Source organism: Parambassis ranga, chromosome 21, assembly GCF_900634625.1.
Source record: "Parambassis ranga chromosome 21, fParRan2.1, whole genome shotgun sequence".
In the NCBI taxonomy this organism is placed as follows: domain Eukaryota; kingdom Metazoa; phylum Chordata; class Actinopteri; family Ambassidae; genus Parambassis; species Parambassis ranga.
In genome coordinates, this window is record NC_041041.1 from 7,550,478 (window position 1) to 7,570,398 (window position 19,921).

The window sequence follows — 19,921 nt, forward strand, 5'->3', positions numbered from 1 at the left end:
TTTTGCCCTTAGCTTCTGGGGCTGAATAGACTTTGTACGCTGATGATAAGTTTGAGTAACGCACTGCTGGTTTTGGATTATTGGTGTCAATATTTTCCTGTTAGAAATTTTAACACATTTCTAATCGTACTGGTTTTACTTGGGAAGCTTACCTTGCATTAATATGTAAATAGAAACAGGTTAGAAAATATAAAAAAAACATTTGATTGGTGTCACTTAGTAGTTTTAAACATGTTTGAGGCACATCTTTTGAGGATCAAAGCCCATTCTTCTTTGGCTAATCTCTCAAGCACCTCCAGATTTGATGGTCTCCTTACATAGACAGTGGTCTTAAGTAGACTTGACAGATTTTCAATTGGATTTTAGTCACGGCTTTTCGTGGGACTCAATGTTCAGTTTGCTCTCCTGCAGGTAATTCGTCACTAAAGGAGCACATGCTTTGGGTCATTGTCATCTTGGAAGACAAAACAACAACTAACATCCAGTTTTGATGCATTAGGTCTTCCAAGATATGTAGATAGCTTTCTTTATTTATGATTCCTTTCACTCTCACAAACGTCTCAGTTAGAATACGCATTGATCACCACAGCTTTATACTGTTTTTGACTGTGGGAACCAGTGTTGGCGAGTAACGGATTACATGTACCGACGTTACGTAATTAGAATTCAAAATATGAGTAACTGTATTCTGTTATAGTTACAGCCTAAAGAGATGGTAATTAATTGGTAATCCTTTGTTGAAATCGGTGGATTGCAGGACGATACTTGTTGATAATGTAACATAAAAATCATTGTCTTAAGAGCAACAAAGATCTCATTTCCAGCAGATGTCTGACCTTCTCCTGATCGCTTGTCTGTGTTGTCATGTTCATGTGTATGGCAGTGAATAGCTATTGGAGTGAGAGCTCTTACCTTCAATACAAAATCTTTGAGCGAAGCTAAAGTTTTTGGGCCATGTCAGCAAACTAAACAGAATGCTGCATGCTGCGGGGGACAGAGAGGACAGTGCAGCCGGACTGAGGGGGTTCAGAGTCTGAGGATGAAGAGTAACGAGTTAAGGTGTTGCTAAAGCTCCTCAATCATGATACCGGTACACTGTTAGCCTGACTTAAATGAGTGAAGTAGTTAGCTGTTAGGTGCTAGCTAACTGTCTAAAACAGGCTGATTAACATTGGAATAGGAACATGTGGCTTCCAGTCAGGTAGTTTTATAAATGGTAAAATGAAGAGCCTCTGTTTTATGTACGTATTCAAACATTGTTTTGTGTGTGTAAAATATTATTTTGATATCCTTACGTTCTGTTTCTCTAAATAGTATAACGTTGATGTGAACAGTCAGCTGTAACAATCTTGACACATTTTATTGTATGTTTTATACCGTTCTGTGTAGTAAGCAGTAGTAATTTAATTCTGTTACTTTGTTGTGGCACATGGGAAATATGTAAGAAAGAATGACATACTAATCATTTTGTCTGTAAATGTAATTCCCTTTAACATGGACTTAGAATATCTATGACTACAACAGGCAAATCCTAAATTTGTTTGTATCTATTTTGCAATTCATTCAAATCTAGGAAATCCTAGATTTAAAACGCAAAGTGCTTATTAACACCAAAAGAGGACTTACTAAATGTTTTGGCAATGTACTTACAATGAGCTGTTTTGTCATCAACTAAGACTTGAGAGAGCTGACGGTTGATGTCAGACTGTAGTATGGACACAGATAAATGGGGATAATTTCTGTGTCCTGTCTGCATCACTTCTGCTGATAGATGTCTAATTTATGGCCATATTATCCATGTGAGAGCATTGCCAGCCTGATGAATGACAGTAGTACTGATTCCAGCTGCTTAAACTTCTTTTTTCTTCTTTTTTTTCAGGGCAATCAAGGCATTCCAAGAGGTGCTTTACATTGACCCAGGTTTCTCCAGAGCTAAAGAGATTCATCTGAGACTGGGTCTCATGTTTAAAGTCAACACAGACTACGAGTCAAGTTTAAAGGTAAATATTGTTTTGTTTGATGAGAGAACTCGATAAAAAATTTTAAAGGGTTCTTACCTCTAAAACTGCTTTAGAATTAGAGTTGTTTCCAAACAATGGGTGTGCTGTGATTTATTATTTGCCATCACCTATTAATTATTAATGATGTTAAACATCTACCACCACTACTACTGACACGTTTGGATTGAATGTTTGGATGCAAAAAGGCTCCAAACTGCTTGGTCAGACGTATCTTTTTAAAATACTGACTTTTTTGATTTTCAAAGCTAATTGCTGACGGGTCAAGGTGTCATCTTTGCACACATACTGTATTTTCGCGACCATAAGGCGCGCCGCATTATAAGGCGCAGTCTCAATTACAGGGTCCATTTCTGTCCTCAGCTCATACATTATACCTTATTATAAGGCGCATGCTACATTAAAACGTATGTTCTACCCAAAAAAAAGGTAACGGAAGCAAAACAGTGAGTTAAGTCAAACTTATTACAGCTATGTACAATAAACTCACATTTGAATCAATTCTCTCCTGCAAACCATCAAAGTCCTCATCTTCAGTGTCAGAATTAAACAACTTCTAGTGCTTGCATACCAGCTACCCTATCATCACTGTCAGAGTCACTGTCGTTGCCAGCTGACTGTTCAGAAATTATGCCGGCTTTCACAAAAGCTCAGACAACAGTCAATGCAGAAACATTAGTCCACGCATCCACAATCCACTCACATATGGTGGCGAAACTCGCCCGGCGCTGCCTCCCAGTCTTAGTAAAGCTGTGCTCGCCGTCTGCCATCCATCGCTCCCACGCCCAGGATGCGTGGAAAAAACATCCGGTCTCTTCACATAAACCCCCCTCAGCCACTCTCCCATTTTCTCCTCGTCCATCCAGCCCTTTTGCTTTGCCTTAAGCTGATCGGCTAAGTTCAGCTGATTGCGGAATTGCTGCCAGCGTACGTAGTGTACGTATTACGTAGTATCCATCTGATTGGTTCATCGATGCTAGCGTACGTAGTGTACGTATGACGTAGTGTTCAGCTGATTGGTGAATTGCTGCCAGCGTACGTAGTTTACGTATCACGTCCCTGTGTCTGGTATTCAACCCATACATAAGGTGCACCAGATTATTAGACGCACGGCCAACTTTTGAGAAAATGTTAGACTTTTAGGTGCGCCTTATGGTCGTGAAAATACGGTTGTCAGAGATATAGCCAACAAACAAGCAGGCAACTGTTGGAAAACCATCAGCGTCAAGAATTTCCTTCGGGATTAATAAAGTGTTATCTTGTTTTATGTGTATGTGGAGGGTTATGATAGCAGTTAAAAGGAGAAGGTATACTGGTGAGTTTCAGTAACATGGGCAGTTATCATATACACCATTGAGTCTTTGCTTCATTAGCTTGTCAAAGTGATGCACCCACAGCTGATGATTGGGGAAGTGCAGTTAAAAACCACAATTAATTATTTAGACATGAGTTTTTAATCAGTGTTCATCGCATGGAGTCAATTTCCATTCATGCCAGTTTGTATTGTAAACCTGATGTGCAGTCATAGAAGTGCATAAATGGACTTGACCTCCCTAGTCCTTTGGATTAACAAAGGCAGGCGGATCATCTGACTGGTCTGTCTACAGACTCCTGACACCTGTGAGCCACAGATATCCAGACAGTAACCAAAGGCTCTTTGACTGGAACCTATGGATCTATTGTTGTCTATGAATCCCTCATCCCATTCAGGAAAAGACTGGTATTTGATACTGGGCTTTTTTCTGCTCCAGACATTACATCACTGGAGTTTTGATTATACATTTCTCTGCACTGACATACTGTTCAACCTGTTAAAACATTGTTACATTTATGTGGTAAATGTGGACAGGGCAGGTGTGTTAGAAATGTGTCTGTTTTACATTGCAGAAAAAGACAGTGTGACACAGTCACCACTGCTGCTTTTTACTTGTTCTCTCTTTACCTCCTAAACGTCATGTGGTGCTAGCAGCTCAGACTAAGAATAGTGTAATAGTGTAAGGCAGCATATCATGTGTTCTTTCTGCAAGAACCCAAGAGTTAAAGATGGGATTTTGCTGAGATTCCCAAAGGAAATTTTAAGGCCAGTTCAGTGAATGGCTGTATTTTGTCTACTCTTTACAGCTGGTCAGGTCATGTCAGCCTAATATAATTATTATACACCTGCATGTCTGTTGGGTTTTTTCGGTGGTACATTATTTAGGTAAGTAGGGTGCACGTGCTGCACGTCCTCACTCTGTCTTGGATACACCCCTCCCATGTAGTCCTGGCTCACAGCCAGCAACACACACACAGATAGCATCTCTCACACACGACTGCCCCAGTTATCTACCGGGAGGGGTGGGCTCCTGTTCAGAGAAGCAGAGGTTGAGTAAATGCAGAGAATAAATGAGAGAAAGGAAAGAGAATGGGGAAAACAGGAAATTGTTATAAAAGACTTTCTTTTGCAAATGATGAAAGGAACGTAGAGACAGATTTTTATGAATGATATGCATTTCATTGCTCTTCCTTTTGATCATCTGAAGACTTTAAGAGGCATGAAGTGATGAAGGATGGCTGCAGTTCCTAAGAAGACAATATAATTAGGTTAAGAGCCAGCCACTGCATAAAACTGCACCCAGATTACACTCCACAGTAAATATGGATAGACAGACTTCATTTCATTACTGGATGCTAATTTCGTGATTTAGAGAGGAGGAAATAAGATTGCAGGAGTATGTTTGTGTGCCATATGAGATGATAGGTTGGCTGACTCTGTAGAGACATGCAGCCATACAGAAGAGCTTTGAACTGAGAAAGGAGTTGATAGGGAGGAAAGAGAGCGACAGGGTGAGGTGGTGTGTGTGTGTGGCTGACTGTTCCAGCTTTGAGGTATTGTGTGTCATCTCTCTGCACTCTCTACTGCAGCCGTCTGCTGAATAGTAATCAGTGACACCAGGATAGAAAAGGGGGATGGAGGGGGGAGTGAGAGAGAATAAGAAAGATAGGAGGGAGAGAGAGTGAGGAAACCGAGACATGGGGAGGGAGGCGGAATGCCAGCCTGACAATCCTGCTGCATTATCTGCCTGGTGCTAGAGCAAGTGTGAAAGGGAAGGATAGAAGAGCATGAGGAAATATTTGCAGGAGGATGCTGTGGTGTTCCAGGAGGAGTGTGATGTCAAAGCAGTCTAGGTAACGCATTTATGTATGTGTGTGTTTGACTCTGTTTTCTCTGCATAAAGACATCTCTCTTTGAAGAGTGTGTCTGTGTCAGCTCTGCTTAAAAAGGAGCTTTATGGTTCTGTGTTGTGCACATGTAAGTGTGTGTAGCCCCAGTGGCCCTGGGTGAAGCATGCAAAGAAAGATCCAGCTGGACGTGTCTTGATTTGTATCTGCCTGACATTGACCGTCTGTGTAGCTTCTGCTATAAGGCTACCGGCTCCTCAAGTGTGTGTGGCTGTTTGAGGCTATATTTTGCCTAAGTCTGGATAGCTGATACAGTGTGATACACTGGCTTTAAGGTTACATTTTTTTCTTCGGGGGATCCACTACAACAACGCCAGCAATACAGTCTGTTCTATAGCTACTGTATGTGAGAGCAGGGTGAGCAGTTCCTGGATTCAAGACTCAAGGGCTTTTATTGACCCAGATACTAGCGGTGCCAAATTAAATGCACGAGGTAGCGTGTTTCTGCATTGGGTCATGGTGCAGCTTAGTAACTGCAATGGAGCTCATCACCTTGAAGCCTCCCATGGATGTCTGTGCATTAAAATACTGCAGGTTCAGACGCCTTGCTTCATTTTTCCCAACTTTATCTGCTGTGTCTATTTCTGATAACCTGAAGGATTTATCAACTGATATGGATAGATATGTTAACATGTGAATGAGGGTGTGAAGTTGTGTGGGAGTCCTAAGCAGGGACAGAAGGAAGCCAGACCTCTGAGCCTTTCTATCCTTAAGAGTCTTTTTTAGCAATGTGACATACATGTGGGCTAATTTGTTCACTGACCCTAGATTGACATGGTGACTTGCAGTGTGCCACGCCTTGACACCCAGGGCCAAGTCTCTGCAGATATCTGCCATACCCACCAAACCCATTTTTTTAGGTTCGATGATGGAGCAGGATGCCAGCGTCTCACTTTGTTTTCATGTTGGATATAAAAAAAGAAGGCAAGGTGTCAGCATAAGGACTGATCCAGAGAATATCTGTGGTACAGGCCCTCCAGCTATCAGCGTTCTCATGTTACAGTCACCAGGGTTCATTCATGGTTTGTTGTGAATCCTCCAGGGCATCCTGTGAAGGAAAATGGACAGAGAAAGACTTTCTCCTTGAGTTCTTTTGAAGCACCGGTGATTTTTTTGGAATTAGAAGTGTTTTTATTAGACATTGATGTATTTTAATTCACAATAAAATATTTCTTTCTTTGCAGCATTTTCAGCTGGCTTTGATCGACTCCAATCTCTGCACTTTGTCCAAAGCTGAAAGTGAGTAGTGTTGCTATAAATATCACATCTATACACTGTCATGTAATGTAGCATTAGGCTTGCTGTAAACCTTGTAAAACCTTTTTGGTGGTATATAGCACATATTGAAAGGGCATGGGAATGTTTCTACAGAGCAAATTCTCCTCTCTGCTGCTGTTTCCCTGCTGACTCTGCCCGAGACTGGGGTTGCCTAGGAGACAGCAAAAGGAGAAAGAGAGATAGAGCTGGAAGTGCTCGCAAGCACATTGCACATACACACTGTGATTTCAAATTACATGTACACTCCAGGGAAAATGTCCCACTCCCCCTCCCATCTGTGCTCCATACTGTAGGCAATCTGTGCACACTGAGGTCCATGGGGTGGATATGTTAACATCATTTTTAAGGAGGAGATTCCTAATTCTTATTTTCTGTGTTTTTTTTTTTCCACAGTTCAGTTCCACATTGCTCATTTGTATGAGATCCAGGTAAGCAGTCCCTTTTTACTTTTTGTTTTTTAATAGCCTGTACGAATGCATTTATTATTATTGTCTATGAGTCTGATAAAGGCTCACTTTTTGCCATTCATGCTTTTGAGCACGTGGTTTCCAGCCGTCAGCTGTCATGGTATCTGTTAAATATTCAGTGTCCTGTGGCTGTGTGTTAGAGAACGTTAATTATCATTTAGCAACAATTTATCTGCTCTAGACATACTCACACTGGCTCTCACATGGGCTTTCCCTCACAGTGTTGACCAGACAATAAGTAGTCAGTTTGTCATTCTTGACTCTTTACTAAGTCTTATTGATCTTATTTGTTAGTTATTGTGCTGTGTTTTTAATCCTGGAGTGGTGGCACTCTGTTACTATGTTGTGGTTGCTGGATGTTGACCAATGAAAGCTGCTACTTTAAATTTTCTATGACATTTCTGGCAATCACAAACAAACATTCTGCAGGCTGGAACCTGCTTCATCAGCATTCCTGAAAGCAGGCACACTGTCCTTCAGGGGTCTATTAGAGGTATTCATGTTAACAGTGGGAGTCAAACCCACCCAGAATAAAGAATGTGTGCACTTTATAGTTAGGTCTAATTAGTGTTGTAATTGCACACAGTTGATCATTGTATTAAAACTCAAGGTTGTTATAGCAACAATAAAGCAAGAGGCTGTGACCAACATGTTGAATTTCTTCATATTTTCATCAGCTAAATAGATAACACCATCGGTTATTTCAGTGCTTCAACACATCATTGCTGAGCTCTTGTCAGTTTGCTAAATATTATAGGAAGATGAAAAGCCAGTATAGACACAAATGTTCTTTTTATAACCGGTATTACTGTACACAAAATATAGCGTTAATTTATGGTCAGTTTACTTGGGCCTTTTCTTCGAGTCGTCTTTTGTCATGAGTACTTTCAATAGATCATGGGATTCAAGTGTATTCATGTGATTCAGATATTCTGTCATATCGGTGCCTGTGGTTTAGTGCGTATCTTGCTTCTGACAATCATTAGTCCAGACAGGAAGGAAGCACTAAGAGCCGCTCTTGTTTATGTGCCCCAAGTGCCAATGTTTACCCTGAGGTGTCTTTATTGTGCACAGACAGGAAGAGTCCATGGCTAGACTGTGTGTGTGTGTGTGTAAATTTGGAGCTATATGTTCTATAGAAATGGGGGCAACCCATTTCCGAGAAGACCATGTTTGAGCTGATAAGAGAACTTAAAGGGTATGCACACACATACCATTATGTATCAGTCCAGACCTGAGGTCGGTAAGGTCACAAAGTTAAAACAAACTGTGTGTTCACCTCAGACCAGGCAGCTCAGGTTTCCCTGAAACACAAAGCTTCAACTGCTCTTATTACACACATACATTTAAGTGCTCACACTTAGCAGCCAGACGTGTTGAGTCTGGCCTGTCCTCTTCTGCAGTGACCCTCCCCCTGTATCTTTGTATGGGTTCGTCTGGCTGGTCATTACGAGTGTGAGGAAGTCTTTGGACTCTTTTGTCTGTCCAGATAGGACCATAAAACTCTACTTCTCCTGTCTGGCTTAAACAACCCTTCTGTCTCTTTCTTCCTCCTCCTGTTCTCCCTGCAGAAGAAATACAGAGCAGCAAAAGAGGCGTATGAAAGTCTGTTGCAGACAGACAATCTTCCTGCCCAGGTGAAGGCGAGCACACTGCAACAACTTGGTGAGTAGGGTGACATTTGCCTCTAGTTTTAGTATTCTGCATCAAGAACTTCTACATCTGCCCTGTTTTGTTGGAATTGCATTTAATGTTTGCTTTTGTTAGTGCCATCATAGAGTCTTCTACAACTCTTTCTGCAACTTTCAACCTTATTTTATCAGATTGCATGTTTGTGCATGAGGGGTGTAACAGAACATTAATTCCTCTGGTTTCCTTTCACCCATCTATAGTTTAGATTGGCACCATCCATGACTAAGCCTTAGGTGAAGTTAAGCTATTGGGGCAGTAGGCTACAGCCAAAATTTAGGAGGCAGGAAACTTTCACTCTGTATTCACACATGAATTATGCAAGATGCATTTTAAGCTTAATGTATTCACTAGCAATTTGATTGTGTGGATTAAAAGCAGTCGGGGAGAAAGAAATGAAATCACAGAATCAATTTTGGTCATCTTATTTGTCAATTGTTTAAGGAAAAAGTCTTATGAAGATCAGTAAAGCTTGCCATAGCAAACAAGTAAAAATGTTCAAAAGGCTATTCACCTAATTATAGACCTATTTTGATTAGAAATATGCTTTAAGAAGAAAACACCTTCAAGTTCACAGCCTTGAATGAGCAGTGTCAGCTGCAAAATTAAGGCTGCATTGTACTCAGAGACTTCTATTTTCCTCTCCTCCACTATGTAGACAGCCACCCCCCACTCGCTCACCACAGTTGTAAAAACCATTCCCAGCCTAGTCTGCTGGGGTTGTCATGGTTACCTGTGGAGCTTGCCACAGGTGTATAGAAGGGGAAGAAGCAGGGAGGTCTGTGATTGCTTGTGACTGTCTTCCTGAGAGACTGTATGAAATTGGCCATTACTGGTTGGTGAGAGGTGTGTGTGTGGTGGTTTGAATGCAGGGAGGAGTTTTTTGTAAAGGCTGGTCTAAAGGAGACCTTTTTAAGTGTGTGAAGAACACCCCCCCCCCCTTTTGGTTAAAACAATTTAGAAAGGGCAAGCCTTATGTTTTGTTTTGTGTCTAGTCCTTTTTTTGCATTACAGAGCTTAGATTTAGGTTTTTATAGGATATATGTGCTGATTTGGATGTTTGAGTCTACACCTCTCTAAATCTGCTGTCTTTTAGAATAAAGGTGTTTTGGCTAAATTTTAAAGAGGGGTAGTCTTTAAATCATTAATCTAAACTTTGCTTTATGTTTCAGGCTGGATGCATCACACAGTGGAGCAGCTGGGGGATAAGGGCACCAAGGATAGTTATGCCATCCAGTGTCTGCAGAAGTCTTTAGAAGCAGATCCAAACTCTGGCCAGTCCTGGTACTTTCTTGGCAGGTAAGATAAACAAAGGTGTGATATATGTATTGGTGTGAATGTGTTCATGACTAACCTTAATCCCGTTAGAGTCTGATATGTTTTGAGTCTGATATGTTTTGAGTCTTAATTAGAGTGATTATTTTACGATCTGCTAGTGTGTCTATATTTCCCATATTTAGGTCTTAGTGTTTGTGTTTCTACATAGAGTTAATGTATTTTCATAATATCCCTTTAGCACTAAGCAGTCACGCCTAGAGCCTCAACACAGTGATGCACAAAAACTGTCTTTCCTCTAGTGACCTAAATATGACACACAAACCACTATTCATCAGGCTGGTTAATGAAGTGCAATCCTCTGCACGAAAGGTTAACTGATTTAAAACAAGCAATCACTTAACTGAAACACATCATTGTACTGTAAAATGTTGATGCTACATTGCCTACTTCTATGAACGTGAGTGTTGTTACTTCATTTGTCAGATCCATACAAGTGTACTTGCCTCTGTTGATGTTGCATTACCTGGCAATTTTTAGCAACGTTTTGCTTCTAACTTTAACACGGACCTGGATTTTCTTCCAGTGCTAAAGGGAAATGTATTGATATTTCCTGGGGCTTTAAATCAGTATTGACATAACCTGAGCAAAAATAATAATTTCCTTTAGTCCAGGGTTGCTTTAATAGGAGTTCTTCTTTTTAAACAGTGTTAACAATGGTACACACTTTATTTGAATTCAACTTCTCATTTAATGCCTCATGTGACAAGTGAACAAAGGCAATGACAAAAGCATGTACACGTTAAAGCTAAAAGACAAGAGCACTGAACAGAGCTCAGAATTTTTTCAAGTGCATGATTGGAGAACATGTGTTGTCTTTCATGAAATGGCTGTTACAATGTGAGCAATTAAATTAATAATGACAACTGGGATGGTCCCCTCAGAGACCTACGTTTTCTACACACACCTGGGCAAAACACAGTCCAACCCAGGCTGCACAAATTTGTGACAAAGCTCTAGTATAGTGTAGTATAGTTCTTATTATCCAGGGTTTCACAAACTGGTAAACAAAACTTAAACTTGCTGCTTATTGAAGCTGTCACAATCTGGGGTACTACTAGAAAATGCTGCTATTTGCTGCTGTATTGCATAAAAAGGGATGTAAGGTTAACTAGTGTGTGCTGTGAATGGAGCTGGAGATGCACATAAACACCATTGTAGATTTTAGTGCAATTTTTAATATGTCAAAAGGTGTTTTATAGTCTTCTTACTTTGTCTGTCTCCTCCAGGTGCTACTCCAGTATTGGGAAAGTGCAGGATGCCTTCATCTCTTACCGTCAGTCCATTGATAAGTCGGAGGCCAGTGCTGACACCTGGTGCTCCATAGGGTAAGCGCAACACCTGTCCAATTGTGTTATATTGAAAAGGTCAAAAACATGAGGAGGTTAACATCTTAGGGTCCAGGACAAAGAAAGAAATATAACAGGTGTAATGCTTCATCTGTAGTCAGCAGCCTTAAAAATACCTCATGGTGGTACAGCAGCTGCAGTGCAACAGAGGACACAAATAGAGTGTGGGAGCAGTAGGATTTATACTTTAATGGGTTCTGTTACCACAGAATCTGTAAGATTGCATGGCGCTTCAAAAAATAAGAACTCAATTCCTCCCAAGAGGAGTCATTTCTTCTCATTGCTTCTGCCTGCAGGGTGCTCTACCAGCAGCAGAACCAGCCTATGGATGCACTGCAGGCCTATATCTGTGCTGTTCAACTGGATCACAGCCACGCCGCTGCCTGGATGGACCTAGGCACCCTCTATGAGTCCTGTGGCCAGCTGCACGATGCTATCAAGTGCTACATTAATGCTACACGCAGCAAGGCCTGTCTCAACACTGCTGCGCTCACACAACGCATCAAACTGCTGCAGGTGGGGCTGATCTTAACTGTATGATACCCATCAATCAACCTCTGTTAGATGTTGTGGAGTATTTTGGTGTGTATGTGTATGTGTGCAGTTTAAGTGCTGTGTTTATTACCAAGCTTTGACAAAGCAATATGCTTTTTAAAGTGCAGACTGTGCTTTTATCATTTTGATTTCTGACCACAGAGATATGAATAATGATTCATATTGGTGTGTTTTCTTTTCTCACTTAGCTGTGAACATACCTTCATTGCATTGAACATTTTAGATGTATTCTGTATATGATTAGACAACCTATCAGTAAGCAGTAGTCTTTGAAGTGCCTTTTTTGTTACACCCAGGTGCAGCACTAAAGTTTGTCTTACACAATTTCTCCTAGGCTCAGTTGTGTAACCTTCAGCCAGGTAGTCTGCAGAATAAGAGTAAAATGCTTCCTAGTATTGAGGAGGCATGGAGCCTACCCATTCCTGCTGAGCTCACGTCCAGGCAGGGGGCCCTGAACACTGCACAGGCACAGCAGGTGAGATCCAGCTTATACAAGAGACTCCAGCCTCTTGGAAGCTACTTGAACTATAAAATCTTGAGGACTTTTTTAAAGCTGTGGCCTCACGCTGATACCTTTAGATGATTTAGACAAAATGTTTTCCAAAATTCTGATTTTGCATCATCAGTCAATATGAACTTTAAAGACTGCAAGATAAAAGTGGATTCTGTCTGAAGGAATTGGAGTGAGGCCTTGAGTGTAATAACTGCGTGTAGTTGAGTAGTGTAATTTAGTGTAGTTGCCTTCGTAGTGTCTGTTCTTGTCAGATGACAAGATGAAGTCTTAGAATTATTAAGCAATGATACAAGGAAAATATTATGTCCACAACTCTAATCCTTGCATGATTTTCTAAGACCATAGTTATACATTTGTGAGTTTTTACCTCAGAAATGTATGATTTTAATTTCAGAAAAGATCTGAAATATACCCCTACATTATTTTCTTTCTGGTCCTAGTACACCAATACCCTAGTTTTATCTTTTACTTGGTGCATCTTTCTTTCAATATTAACCATAAATGTAAGGTCTAAAGGCTGCCCACCATCCCCATCATCACATCAGATGTAGTTTTCTTATTTTTATTCTTCTGATTGTACGCCTATAATCTGCTTTTTTTCTTTTATTACAATCATGTTTGGCTACTATTAATGTAAATTCCATTCCACTGATGCAACCACACCAACAAATATGCCATTTTTACTGGTGTCGGTATTAAAATTTGGCTTCATTTCCATTTAATCAACCACACATCAAATTCTGTAAACATTAAAACATTAACAATGATGTCCACCTACCATGCCCTTTTTAACTATGTGTCAGCAGTGTGAACAGATTGTGAGGTGTCTGCATGTTCAAAGAATCCTAACAAAACCCATATTGCATTATTTCACATCTTAGTCTCAGTATGAATACTCTGATTACATCCTTAATCAGGCTTGTAAATTAGATTAAGGTATTAATATAATCCATATTTTAATCAGAGTATTGCCATATTTGCATTGTTTAAATCTTCAAATTGCATGTAAATGTGTAGTCTGTTTTCAGTGTGACTGTGCAGAGAAGTTTTGTTATATACATGTTTTGTTCTCTTTTCTGAAATGTTACAATAAGGCTCAATTTTACTTGGATGTGTTGTTAGTCCTGTGTGTAGTCACATGCGGTGTCTCTCTGCTGGGTTTCCAGGCCTGTAAAGGGGAGGGAGGCCAGTCTGCCAGCAATCACACAGACCCACAGGCCAGTCCTGCCAAGAGGAAACGCACTGCCAGCCCAGCTAAGGTACGGCTAAGAACATTAACACTACTATTCCTGATGGATGGAAGTTACAAATGTGAGCCAGAGTACACATTTTGTTTCTCGCTCATTTACAGGGTGATGCAGACTCATGCCCCAATCAACAGCAAATCCCCAGCTGGTACCTAACACCACAGAAGCTCCAGGTAGGAAAATGTTGATTAATAGTCTTTCATGATTAAAGTTTATTGTGTAGCCTGTGAACCTTTGCATGTAGACTCCCCCTAAATCTATAACCCATCTGAATGCATCAAAAATAAGGTTATTGTGTCAGTGAATATGGGAAAAGTGACAAGTACGTCTGTGGTGTAGAGGTTTTTAGTGCCAAAATCTGCTGGCATAGTTATTCTTCACTTGGCATTCCTTCAACACTACAAGTTTAATCACCCAGTTTAATAGGTTAAATTAATTAAAGGGAATGGCTTGCATTTAGGTGAATATAAGATTTTCGATATACTAGTAAGTTGCCTAAGGGAGTTGAACAATATCAGCATATCGGATATCTGCAAAAAAAAAAAAATCAGTATCGTGAGGTTTCAGCAATTTTAGATGAACAGAAAGCCTTCTTGTGCAGTATATTTTAATCCAAAAATAATATCAGTAAAAACTAGTTATGAGCTGTTGAATTAATACAAGGGTGTTGTGAAATGTGCAGCTCCTGGATCACCTTCGGACCAACCGAGCAAACCTCAAACCCCCTCAGCTTCAGATGCTGGAGCAGCTTGAGAACCAGTTCTCTCTCATGCAGCAACATCAGCAGCAGGTACACATACGCAACTTGGGCTGTAAGAGTTTTGATGGAACAGAGTGTAATTGCTTATATAGAATGCAGGTATACACCGCTTGAGTATACATTTCTCATTTTTGCTCAGTGTTTGGTATAATTTCTCCTGTTTGTCAGATGAAGCAGCAGGCAGCAGCAGGTGGCCAGCCAAGGCCCAGCCTTCAGAATGGTTCTTCGGCTGAGCCTTCTCACCACCATGCAGGCCTCTCTCGCACCTCCCCCCTGAATCACACAGCCATCCAGCCCCCGTGTGTCACCCAGCCCACCGCCAACGGCTCGTGTTCTTCGAGTCCTTCAGCGAGGCTGCCGGGACACCTGGACAAAAATCACACCCTGGGACTGGGAGGTGGCGGCGTGAGCAACGGAAACGTGCCTTACCCGCAGAACTCTCTACCTCACAACTGCACAGCCGCCAGTCATCCCAGCACCAGCAGCACTACCAGTAGTCCCAGTCATGCAGATGAGACATGGAGGAACCAACAACGCAACACTACCACTCAGGTGCGCCTTAAGCTTATTATTTGTTTGGTTGTTGTTTTAAATGTTTCTTGTGATCATTTTTTTTAATATAATGAATGATGTATAATTGAGTTTGTCTTCTTTTCGATCCAGGGGCTTCAAAAAGGTCCAGGTTCACATTCGGCAGGTCCTAATGGGGAACCCCCTTTCTCTTCCTCCTCCTCCCCTCAAACCTCCTTTGCATCCTCTTGCATTCTGAATCAGGTTGGACATTCCTCTGGGCCCTGCACTGCCTCTTCCTCGGCCTCCTCTTTATCCCCCACCTCCCCTCAGACCACACCCAACCACTTGTCCTCGCCTCCCCACTCCGCTACTACCTCAGGGGTCCACACCAAAGACACCACGCCTTCAGGGGGCAAAAACGACAGCAGTGGCGCAGCTGCCGCTTTGCCATCAGGTTCGGAGGCCACCGCCAGGCACCCAGGCGGGACACCACATAGTCCCGGCACCAACCCCACGCAGGGACTGACTAATCACGTCCAGCCGCGGGTGACGGACAGTTCCACCAGCCTGTCTCAGCCTGGCTCTCCTGCTCCCGGTGTGCTCAGTTCAGACAATCCTCAGCTCTCAGCCTTGCTAAAGGGAAAAGCCAATACTAATAGTAACGACGATAACAATAACTACAGTAACCATGGAGGGTCTTCAGAGAAAATCAACAATATCCATCCGGGTCTTCATGGTTCTGCAAAGCCAGTTTCAGAGCAGTCAGTGGTATCCTCGCCACTCTCAGCTACTGCTACACCCTCTCCCTGCTCAGCAGACCCTCACACCACCAACAGCCTCTCCTGCCTTAACAGCCCGTCCAACTCCAATAGTCTAGGGCCCACTCTCAATGGTAAGGGGTCAGAGGACTCCCAGAGCCCAATGAAAGTGGAGCCTTCTGGAGGAGCTCATCAACACTCTGTCCCTGCTTGCCTGGCACCCTGGCCCTCCTCAGTTTCCATTTACCCCAGCTCTGGCGAAGTTCTCAAAGCATGCAGGTAAGACGCTGCATATGGTATTTAAAATATCAAATCACAAGTCCTCACATCAGCTTGAATAAGACATTAACTGTGGAACATTGAGTGTCTGTCACATTTGCTTGTGTGAAATCATGTGTAAAAGTGAGTCATGTGTTAACTGTTTGCCATATTTTGAAAATGTCATGAATTTTTGACCCAGAGTTGTGTGGTGGTTTTATGCGTCATGTTTAAATGAGACAGAGAGCGACTTGTGCCTTTGTAATTATTTTTCACTCCACCATCATAAGTCGGATATAAATTTGGAGTGCATTTACTGGATGTGTGTGTACGTGTAAATAAGCCTGCTGCCTGTCTGCTCCTCGCTTTGATGCAAAATAATCTGCCATCACTTTATTACATATGAAATGACTTTGTGCTCCTTAAACCTCAGTGAAGTCTATAGAGCAGCAGCTTTTTTATTGTTAGAGTTACATTTATGGTCAGTGGCTGCTTACCTTGATGCAGGCTGATTAACCTGATCTCTCCCTCTCTGCAGGTATCTGGGGAAGAACGGCCTCTCAACCAGCAGCATCCTCCTAGACAGGTGTCCCCCACCACGGCCCCCCCGACCGCCCTCTCCTCCGCTGCCAAAGGACAAACTCAATCCTCCAACACCCAGTATTTATGTGCGTACAACCAAACCATAGAAGGAGAAGTATTTAGGATGTTGTGTGTTATGTTGGAGTTACAGTATCTTGGCTACAGAACACAAACACTCTTCATTAGCTCCTTTTTTGTGTGTTCATTCCTCCAAATAACCTGGAGTCAGTCCACATTCTCTGACCACTCTTGTGTCTCCTCTCTGATATACAGCTAGAAAACAAGAGGGATGCTTTCTTCCCTCCGCTCCATCAGTTCTGCACCAACCCCTCCAACCCGGTCACTGTCATTAGAGGACTGGCAGGCGCACTGAAACTAGGTAAAAGGATGCAAAAAGAAAACATACACTTGACTGAGTGAATCTATGTGGGTGAGCGTCACAGTGACAGCAGCTGATTGCATGGTTGGAATGGGTGTTTTCCACTCTCACGTGCTTCTGTGGGTGTGTCTCTGAAGTTATGGGAGGATGTGTGTTCTGTGGAGGAATTTGACATGTATGACAACAGCACCACCTGCAAGTGGAAAGTGTTAGTGCATGTTTTCTGTAGAGAAAATCTGCAGCCGTTCCCAACACCTGCTCTTTTTTAAGATGACCTTCTGCCCTATTGTTTACTGTTTATATCAGAAGACCTTGAATGAATTATAGGACCTTCTCATATTCTTATTTGAAGATGGTTTATATGTGTAAACTTAAAAAGATGGGAAAAGTCTGAATTACCAGTGAATGAACAGTAAACGTCTTCTTTACCCCCCAACCTTCTGTCCCATCAAACACCCACAGATCTGGGCCTCTTCTCTACCAAGACATTGGTTGAGGCCAACCCAGACCATCTGGTGGAGGTGCGAACCCAGCTGGCTCAGCCCACCGACGAGAACTGGGACCCCAGCGGCAGCAGGAAGATGTGGCGCTGCGAGAGCAGCCGCTCCCACACCACCATCATCAAATATGCCCAGTACCAGGCCTCGTCCTTCCAGGAGTCTCTTCGGGTCAGTGGGAGACATATTCACACCTTTAAATGACACCATGGTTATGTTCAGGATGTCATAGAGAGTGCTTGGTAAACATGTTACAGCCATCTTTGTTCTTTCTGAAAGAAAACTGTGAGCTCATTGTTCACTGCAACATGAAGTCCTGCACCTCCATGGAAACAGCACAATCATAGCTAGAAGAAAAGATAACTTGCACGTCTTAGTACAATGTGGTTATAAAGACATACATTTAAAAACAAATAGTAAAAGTGCAAATTCTTTTACAACAATCTAAATAAACCAGTAGTATAAAATGTGAGCTCGCCATGTCATATTTACCTGTTTGCATTTTTTGCATGTCTATAAATAAGTTTGTCACTCTACTCTGCACATCAACTGTAGAAATGCTGCGAAACTAATCAGTCAATCAACTGAGGGCTTTTAAGTTGTGCCAAGGAGTGGAGAACCTTTTATAGAATCTGTTACTGCAATGAGTTTTTAGCTTGGATTTGGTTAGGTTTTTCCATCTTTCTACACAAGACTCAGAGAACAGTGGAAGAGGTTCTGTTTTTAGTTTTCAGCCTTACCAGAGGATTGTACCATTCTGAAATAATAATTGATGCTCAGTTATTGTAGCTGTCCAAAAATGAACTTGATCACTGTTTTTTTTTTAATAGGAGGAGAATGAGAAGAAGAAGGAGGCTGAAGCAGAGGCAGGTTCCTCAGACAGGTGTGTTTTCTTTGGTTTTTGTTCTTCTTAGATTTCACACCCCCCGCTTACCGTATTTAGCAGCACTTCCCTGTCCTGTTCTCTTGCAGTGCAATGCGGCGAAGGAAAGGTCCTTTCAAGCACCTCAAGTTTGGTACCAACATCGACCTTTCTGATGAAAAGAAGTAAGTTCACTGATGTTTTTTTTGTATTTGCAAAAGACAAAAATATGGTACCTTGGTGTCCCACATTAACCTTTAACCCTTTACAGGTGGAAACTGCAGCTCCAGGAGCTGGCTAAGCTGCCTGCCTTTTCCAGAGTTGTGTCAGCTGGCAACCTGCTCAGCCATGTCGGTCACACCATCCTGGGTATGAATACTGTCCAGCTCTACATGAAGGTGCCTGGGAGCAGGACACCAGGTACGCACAGACAAAATAACCACTGTAAAGTGTACCTTTGTCTCAAGCAAACTTTTTTGGTAGCCATATTTTCTTTTTTGCAGGTCACCAAGAAAACAACAACTTCTGCTCAGTGAATATCAACATTGGTCCGGGGGACTGTGAGTGGTTTGCTGTGCCTGAACCATACTGGGGTGTCATCAACGACTTCTGTGAAAGGTACGTTCTAAAACAGCCATTTAAGAGTTAATTTGCTAGAGAGGACACTGATGCAATGTTTTTATCTTTTCCTGCAGGAACAACATCAACTTCCTGATGGGTTCCTGGTGGCCCAACCTGGAGGACCTATACGAGACCAACGTGCCTGTTTATCGATTCATCCAGCGTCCAGGAGACTTGGTGTGGCTCAACACAGGCACTATTCACTGGGTTCAAGCCATCGGTTGGTGCAACAATATTGCATGGAATGTCGGACCCCTCACAGGTAAGGAAAGAAAAATGAGGCAAAGATGAGTGCAGCCTCCAGGTGCTTCGCAGAACACAGAGAAGAATGAGTATTTGTTTTTGTCCTTAGCCCATCAATACAAGCTGGCAGTGGAGCGCTATGAGTGGAACAAACTGCAGAGCGTCAAATCTATCGTCCCCATGATCCACCTCTCCTGGAATATGGCCAGAAACATCAAAGTGTCAGACCACAAGCTTTTCGAAATGATAAAGTGAGAACCTGCAGATTACTGACCTTGTGTTTTTCTTTGTATTTGCTACCCCGATCTCATCTTCGCTTCTCTTCATTAGATATTGTTTGTTGCGGACTCTGAAGCAGTGTCAGATGCAGAGGGAACTGCTGCTGGCTGCTGGGAAGGAGCTAGTCTGGCACGGGAGGACCCAGAACGAGCCTGCGCATTACTGCAGCATCTGTGAAGTGAGCACACCTGCGTCCTTTCTGCAGTCTGTGTTCTTTTTCTACTTTGTTTATACTTTGTGTGTCTGCCTATCATTTACAGGTGGAAGTGTTTGACCTGCTGTTTGTCACCAGTGAGAGCAACAGCAGAAAAACATACGTGGTGCAGTGCCTGGACTGTGCCCGCAGGGCGAGCACAAACCTGGACAACTTTGTGGTGCTAGAGCAGTACAAGATAGAGAACCTCATGCAGGTGTATGACCAGTTCACCCTGGTAAGTATCAGGCGACTGTAGTACTTTGCCCCAATAAACCAGAGAGAGGATAATTTTGATGTCA

At 42.2% G+C, this 19,921-nt stretch overlaps 1 protein-coding gene across 1 annotated transcript in view; it reads left to right on the forward strand.

Annotated features, from left to right (window-relative positions):
- Positions 1-19,921, forward strand: part of kdm6a (lysine (K)-specific demethylase 6A) — a 32,971-nt gene that overhangs the window by 11,986 nt on the left and 1,064 nt on the right. The window contains exons 6-29 of the mRNA XM_028433729.1: positions 1,880-2,000; positions 6,425-6,479; positions 6,912-6,946; positions 8,557-8,650; positions 9,847-9,973; positions 11,239-11,337; positions 11,655-11,874; positions 12,248-12,388; positions 13,594-13,686; positions 13,779-13,847; positions 14,357-14,464; positions 14,603-14,986; positions 15,098-15,984; positions 16,502-16,631; positions 16,819-16,924; positions 17,387-17,592; positions 18,252-18,304; positions 18,394-18,468; positions 18,555-18,703; positions 18,787-18,901; positions 18,979-19,166; positions 19,257-19,398; positions 19,478-19,604; positions 19,687-19,857. Of these exons, the coding sequence (XP_028289530.1) occupies positions 1,880-2,000; positions 6,425-6,479; positions 6,912-6,946; positions 8,557-8,650; positions 9,847-9,973; positions 11,239-11,337; positions 11,655-11,874; positions 12,248-12,388; positions 13,594-13,686; positions 13,779-13,847; positions 14,357-14,464; positions 14,603-14,986; positions 15,098-15,984; positions 16,502-16,631; positions 16,819-16,924; positions 17,387-17,592; positions 18,252-18,304; positions 18,394-18,468; positions 18,555-18,703; positions 18,787-18,901; positions 18,979-19,166; positions 19,257-19,398; positions 19,478-19,604; positions 19,687-19,857 (3,895 nt within the window). The remainder of the gene's footprint in view (positions 1-1,879; positions 2,001-6,424; positions 6,480-6,911; positions 6,947-8,556; positions 8,651-9,846; positions 9,974-11,238; positions 11,338-11,654; positions 11,875-12,247; positions 12,389-13,593; positions 13,687-13,778; positions 13,848-14,356; positions 14,465-14,602; positions 14,987-15,097; positions 15,985-16,501; positions 16,632-16,818; positions 16,925-17,386; positions 17,593-18,251; positions 18,305-18,393; positions 18,469-18,554; positions 18,704-18,786; positions 18,902-18,978; positions 19,167-19,256; positions 19,399-19,477; positions 19,605-19,686; positions 19,858-19,921) is intronic.